The sequence below is a fragment of the Pollicipes pollicipes genome, unplaced genomic scaffold (assembly GCF_011947565.3).
Source record: "Pollicipes pollicipes isolate AB1234 unplaced genomic scaffold, Ppol_2.1 Scaffold_4002;HRSCAF=4701_pilon_pilon_pilon, whole genome shotgun sequence".
Classification (NCBI taxonomy): domain Eukaryota; kingdom Metazoa; phylum Arthropoda; class Thecostraca; order Pollicipedomorpha; family Pollicipedidae; genus Pollicipes; species Pollicipes pollicipes.
Window position 1 is genome coordinate 4,877,727 of NW_023596420.1, and position 6,929 is coordinate 4,884,655.

Genomic DNA, 6,929 nt, shown 5'->3' on the forward strand with positions numbered 1-6,929 from the left:
TCGCATCACGCCCTGCATGGTCGATAAGGTCCTGAGAGCGGCAGCAATCTGTCATTTCCGCCGCCGCCGGCGCCGCCGCCGGCCCGGTCCTGTTGAGCTGTGCTGTGGGAGCCGCTATATGCAGCCAGCTCTGCGGGCGGCCTCGCGCCGGCCCCGATATGACGGCGTCCGTCTCTGCGGTTTGGATTGTAGGCGGGGTTTATCGGCTTTAACGCGATCCTTCGTTAGCTGAAAGATGGATTTATTACTGCCGCGATGGAATCAATCAGTTAATTATGTAGATATATTGCCGCTGTTCGCGTCATTGAAGAAATGATGACCGTTCTGCGCATGGACTGTCACGGGAAGTGTCCTAGAACATTTTAAAATTTTTGACGATTGCGTAAAAACAAGGAGCACGTCACAGCAATCTAAAGAAGCATCTATGGCAACAACTGTGGATCCAATTTGAGAAAACTACTTAAAAAGATACTGTTCTCAAACAAACCGGGCCAAAAACAGCAAAAGTTATGCCGAGATCATTACACACCATTTGAACACTTAAACGCAACACCCTCATAAAGCGGTGAATATCACATGAGAGTAACCATAAGAAGCCAAAAATCACCGCACTTGCCGTTTCATGACGCCGTCCAGTGTAATTTAGGCTCGCGGCCAGATCTGATATCTGGACAACGGTGGCCTGTGCCTGGCTTACCCTCCTTCTGCCTGCTGGCTGGGCCTGGTGCCTGGCTTATGCTCCTGCTGCCCGCTGGCTGGGTCTGGTGCCTGGCATACCTGCTGGCTATGCCGGGCGCCTGGCATACCCGCTCGCTGTGCCGGGCGCCTGGCATACCGTCCTGCATCCCTGCTGGCCAGGCCGGGCGCCTGGCTTACCCTTCTTCTGCCTGCTGGCTGGGCCTGGTGCCTGGCTTATGCTCCTGCTGCCCGCTGGCCGGGCCGGGCGCCTAGCTTACCCTCCTTCTGCCTCCGGGCTGAGCCGGGCGCCCGGATTACCCTCCTCCTGCCTGCTGGCTGGGCCGGGCGCCTAGCTTACCCTCCTTCTGCCTCCGCGCTGAGCCGGGCGCCCGGATTACCCTCCTCCTGCCTCCGGGCTGAGCCGGGCGCCCGGATCACCCTCCTCCTGCCTGCTGGCTGGGCCGGGCGCCTAGCTTACCCTCCTTCTGTCTCCGCGCTGAGCCGGGCGCACAGATTACCCTCCTTCTGCCTCCGCGCTGAGCCGGGCGCCCGGATTACCCTCCTCCTGCCTGCTGGCTGGGCCGGGCGCCCAGATTACCCTCCTCCTGCCTGCTGGCTGGGCCGGGCGCCCGGATTACCTTCCTCCTGCCTGCTGGCTGAGCCGGGCAGCCCGGATTACCCTCCTCCTGCCTGCTGGCCGGGCCGGATGCCTGGCTTATCTCCCTGCGCCTGGCGGCAAGCCCGCAGACCATCCCCGGCTCCAGTTTGTCGACCGATCGATCCTACCCGGTCATCCGCGGTCGCGGCGGCCCATCTGTCGACTTCTCGTTCGCTGACGACCCGCCGTGCCTCCCGACCGCCGCGGTCTGTCTCCGGCTGGCCGGCGGACCCTCAGCCGGGTCATCTGTCAGATAATCGCCGTCGCCGGGCCCGGACTGGCGCTGTTGCGTCACGGGGTGGCGGGGGCGCGGCGAGCGTGCCCCGGGGAGATCGGACTGCCGTGGCGCTCCGAGGATGGGAGGCTGACGGCCGCTCCCAGTGGTAAAACCAGTTCGCACGCAGGCCCCATTGTGAAGTGCTTGACACGTCTGCATTTGCCTGCAAGCTCTCGGCTCTCTGTAATGTATTTACCTGCAAGCGCCCGATTCTGTGTAATGTATTTGCCCGCAAACGCTCGACTCTTTGTACTGTGCCTGCCTGCAAACACTCAGCCCTTTGCACTGAACTTGCTTGGAAACGTTCGGCTCTGCACGATACTTGCCAGAAAAAGCCCCCGGCGTTCTAAAAAAAAAACATGGCCGTTTCGTTTCAGGCAGCGGTTTCAGCTTTCTCATTGCCACACATTTCGTTGAACGTGCGATCGGTTACCACTTGCAGTTCGTTTTTTGTGAGCATGATACCATTGATTGCATCAACCGAACTTCCTTTCTCCGGCGTCCTTAGCATGTGTGGAAATTGACACCAGGTTCTCTAGCGGCGGTGTGAGTGGAATGGCTCATCATGAGGCTGGTAATCAGTCTCAAACACACGAAACGGAAAGCCATGGGTGAGCGCTCTAACTAAAAGACTTACGTCACCACGTTCTTCCATATTAACTCACAGGCACCGTAGAAATATGTTTCTTGACTGGCAAACGGCTTCTTGACAGCATCTGATAGGTCTTAAGAGGCTCATAAGACGATCTGTTCAAGGAAGATCCTTTAAAATTTCCGTGCTGTCCAATGAGACGCTCATGCATGGTACGACGTGCACTTTACACCCGTAAAGCAAGTTGCAGGTGTTTAAGCCACGCTAAAAGAACTTATTCTAATCAAGTTTCATGTGACGTTCACCCTATTGCCTTCTCCGATGGACAGCCAGAGGTTGACACCATCGGTGTGAGCAGCCCTGAACTTCTAAAGCGACCGGAAAATAAAATAATGAACTAACCGCATTTGAGCATCGCAGTGTATTCGAAGGCAACGCTCCTTACGCGAATATTTTTGACCTTCTAGCTGATTTCCCCCGTGGCTCCGTGGTGACAGCGGAGCGTGCGTGCTGCCTGGGATGAGGCAGCAGACTGTAATATGTCGCGTTCAGGTCCGTCATTCGAGTGCGAGAGAGAGAGAGAGAGAGAGAGAGAGAGAGAGAGAGAGAGAGAGAGAGAGAGAGAGAAGAGAGAGAGAGAGAGAGGAGAGAGAGAGAGAGAGAGAGAGAGAGAGAGAGAGAGGAGAGAGAGAGAGAGGGGGACCAGTTACGCCGTGCGTGCGGCAAACCCGCGACCAGCCTTCCTGTTCTCCTCTTCAGATCGTGTCGCACTCAGTGCTGCTCACACTGATAACTTCGGCGACAATCACGACTGACGTCGCCGCGCTCTTCCGCAGATTCAGCGGGTTGAGATGGAGGACAGCAGCGTGCCGTGGTCAGTGGGCACCACCGTCACGGCACTGGTCACGGCCGACACCGTCAACAGGAGCTCCCTCACCAACGGCACCGACTCCGAGCTGAGCGCCATCTACTCGGCCACGCAGACGGTGCTGATCGTGTTCGTGGCCGGCGTGCTCATCGCCATCACCGTCGTCGGCAACATCATGGTGATGGTGTCCTTCCACATCGACAAGCAGCTGCAGACCATCAGCAACTACTTCCTCTTCAGCCTGGCCGTGGCCGACTTCGCCATCGGCCTGATCTCGATGCCGCTCTACACCGTGTACCTGGTGATGGGCCGCTGGGTGATGGGCCCGGTCGTCTGCGACACGTGGCTGGCGCTCGACTACCTCGCCTCCAACGCTTCCGTGCTCAACCTGCTCATAATCAGCTTCGACCGCTACTTCTCTGTGACGCGGCCGCTGACGTACCGAGCGCGGCGCACCAACCGGCGCGCGGCGGCCATGATTGCCAGCGCCTGGGGCGTCTCGCTCGTCCTCTGGCCGCCCTGGATCTACGCCTGGCCATACATCGAGGGTCAGCGCACCGTGGAGCCGCACGAGTGCTACATCCAGTTCCTGGAGACGAACCACTACTGGACGTTCGGCACGGCCATTGCCGCCTTCTACCTGCCCGTGCTCATCATGTGCGGGCTCTACTACCGCATCTGGCTGGAGACGGAGCAGCGGCAGCGCGACCTCAGCCATCTGCAGGCCGGCAAGAACAACAGCAGGCGTTCTAACTCCAGGTCAGTCTGTCCGTGGATCCCGACTTGGGGGGGGAGCCCGACTTGTGGGGGGAGAGCCATCTGCAGGCCGGCAAGGACAACAGCAGGCGACGTTTCAACTCCAGGTCAGTCCGTCTCTGGATCACGAGGAGGGGTGGGTGGTGGGGGGCGAGGGGTCAGTTATCTGCAGGCCGGCAAGAACAACAGTACGTGCTCCAATTCCAGGCCAGTGCATCTCGGGCCTGGGACCCATACCCAGTAACTCGAGGGTCGGCAGGGACTCCAGCACGCGCTCTGAGCCTGACCAGTCCGCTTCAAGCGTCCTTGGATGGCGTGGGTTGCGCGGAATCTAAGCGGGGTGGAGAGCCTTGCCCACATGTGGTTGGCAGGATCACGATCGGAGCTTCCAGCTCGAGGCCGGCGTAGCTCGGGATCGGGGATGAGGCGCCCAGCTTAGAATAAACGAGGCACATCGACGATTTACACCTTTGGGACATGTGGCATGAAGCAAGGATAATAATGTATTGATCCACATTTCAAAAATCAATTTTGTTCATATAATCTTAAATTACAAATATTGTCGCATATTAGTAACGCTTGGTAATTGTATGTCTTTTTATGTACATTTTCAAGATGTGGTATTACTGAGAGCTTGTATTTGCACATATTTCAAAGTTTCCTTTAACCTTCAGTTGCCGCCATCAAAATGCTACGAACGAACGGCTAAATTGAAGCCATTCCCTCGACTAGCCTCTCGGACGATGTCGGCAGTGCAATTTCGACAGGTATTATAAGATTATTTTTAAAATCTAATATGACACCCATTTCTCCACTTGCGGGGCTTCAGATTTCACGGATGTCCATTTAAACGACTTTGTTATCAACAAAATGTTCTGTGATTTCCTAGAAATGTAAATATTTTGCCACGCTTTCTAATTCTCAGCAATTGTATGATCGGAATGCCGTCGTCGAAGCCCGGCTGGTTAACCAACGCTATCTTTTACATTGCTCTTTACTGGGACGTAAAATTTGTAGCTCGTTGACGACGCAGCAAGATCACATCTCATTCTCGGTACCATGCGTTACCATCAAACTCTATCTAATCAAGTTTGGTTTCCAGCTAGCCGTCTAGCCGCCGATCAATCGGCTAGTCGCCAGGGACGCCTGGCCGGCTCGGCTAGTCGCCAGGGACGCCTGGCCGGCTCGGCTAGTCGCCAGGGACGCCTGGCCGGCTCGGCTAGCCACCAGGAGCGTCTGGCCGGCTCGGCTAGCTGCCAGGGGCGCCTGGCCGGCTCGGCTAGCTGCCAGGGGCGCCTGGCCGGCTCGGCTAGCTGCCAGGGGCGCCTGGCCGGCTCGGCTAGCCGCCAGAGGCGCCTGGCCGGCTCGGCTAGCCGCCAGAGGCGCCTGGCCGGCTCGGCTAGCCGCCAGAGGCGCCTGCCTCGGGCTAGCCGCCAGGGCGCCATGGCCGGCTCGGCTAGCCGCCAGAGGCGCCTGGCCGGCTCGGCTAGCCGCCAGAGGCGCCTGGCCGGCTCGGCTAGCCGCCAGAGGCGCCTGGCCGGCTCGGCTAGCCGCCAGGTCAAGGTTGGGGAGCTGTTGAAAACTGTTCGCCGGCAGTTTTAACCGTGGATTTGGGGTAGATAAACGGCCTCTCAATTAAACATTTGGCTGCGGTCTAAGATTTCTTTATGCAATTGACTTATGACATGAGCTGTTTTTTACTAGATATTTCAAGCCACATGTAACACATCATACCCTGTTTGTATTTGGGAGAATCATAAGTGGTATGATTTGTGATGGCCGATTTTCCAAGATGTACCTACCATGTTGGAAAACAATTCGAAAATCATACTTTTCCAAAGACCTACGAACATTTCTCAAAGCCCGTAAGACCTTGGGAAATTTGTCAAGATCTTAGGAAAATGGCTTGTACCCTGCATAAGTCACTAGCCTTTAGCCGGTTGTAGAATCGGCTAGTCGCCTATTCCCGGTACCGGATCAGCCAGCCGACTTCAGGCGTCCTTCAGACCCAGCGATGACCCATTACCCGGCCAGCCGCGACCAGTCTTGATCTTACCACGTCACCAACATGAGAGACTGCAAAATTTGAGGACAGACTTCGTGCCAGCTCATATCGTCCCGGCCTTCCAGAACACAGCACGTGACCCCGGCCTTCCAGAACACAGCACGTGACCCCGGCCTTCCAGAACACAGCACGTGACCCCGGCCTTCCAGATCACAGCACGTGACCCCGGCCTTCCAGAACACAGCACGTGACCCCGGCCTTCCAGAACACAGCACGTGACCCCAGCTCCGGCCATATCGGCCGTGCAGAACCGCGGGGCACTGCCAGGCGAATGGCTGGAGGCTGCCGGGGCAAATGGCGTGCTGATATCAAGCCAGCCTTAAACCAGCTTTCGTAAGCTGTTTTTAGAATGTCGAGAAGGATTACTCTGATGGCTTTGTAGAACTGTCACAGAAATGTCCCCCCGCCGCAGACGACGCAATGGAGCAATACGTCCCACTCCCCCCCCCCCCCCCCTCCATCGTACATTAAGAACGGATGGGCATAAAGCGTTCCGTGAAGGTCATGAACTCCAGTCACGGCTTGCTAACACAAACATATTTATAGACCTTGTGGTGCAAAACACACCGGTAAGGCTTCCGGGCAACTGTTCAAACTTTCCGGTTTATTGATGTTGGTTGTGAAAATCGAATATCATGGTAATCATCACCACCGTTACAGCACCACTCTTACACCACAATCATCATGCCACCATGACTGTATCTACATCACCGCATCGCCATATTACAGCCATATGCTTATATATATATATATATATATATATATATATATACGTCTCGGCTAATATGGCAGCATAACTAATGTTTATGTGCTTTTTGCCAAGGTTTTCTAGGCCTCTTCAAAATCCTTCTACCATGATTTGAAAGGGCGATTATACGATTGGGCCTATATTGTTGAACGTCAGGTCCTTCATCCTGAATGACCTGGCAGTTTTTCGATTCGCACAGGTACTTGCGGTAAGGGATAGACAGGATATTTAGCCTCCATGGACAAATATGTTAGTGTTTACTGTTAGTTTTTATTGCTAAGTCACTG

General features: G+C 55.8%; 1 protein-coding gene across 1 annotated transcript in view; it reads left to right on the plus strand.

The window, feature by feature from the left end:
* The window catches only part of LOC119093432 (muscarinic acetylcholine receptor DM1), a 49,462-nt gene extending 45,353 nt beyond the window's left edge, over window positions 1–4,109 (plus strand). Inside the window, exons 2-3 of the mRNA XM_037216389.1 lie at window positions 3,042–3,836; window positions 4,089–4,109. Coding sequence (XP_037072284.1) covers window positions 3,057–3,836; window positions 4,089–4,109 — 801 coding nt within the window. The 5' untranslated portion in view covers window positions 3,042–3,056. The remainder of the gene's footprint in view (window positions 1–3,041; window positions 3,837–4,088) is intronic.
* The last annotated feature ends 2,820 nt before the right edge of the window (window positions 4,110–6,929 follow it).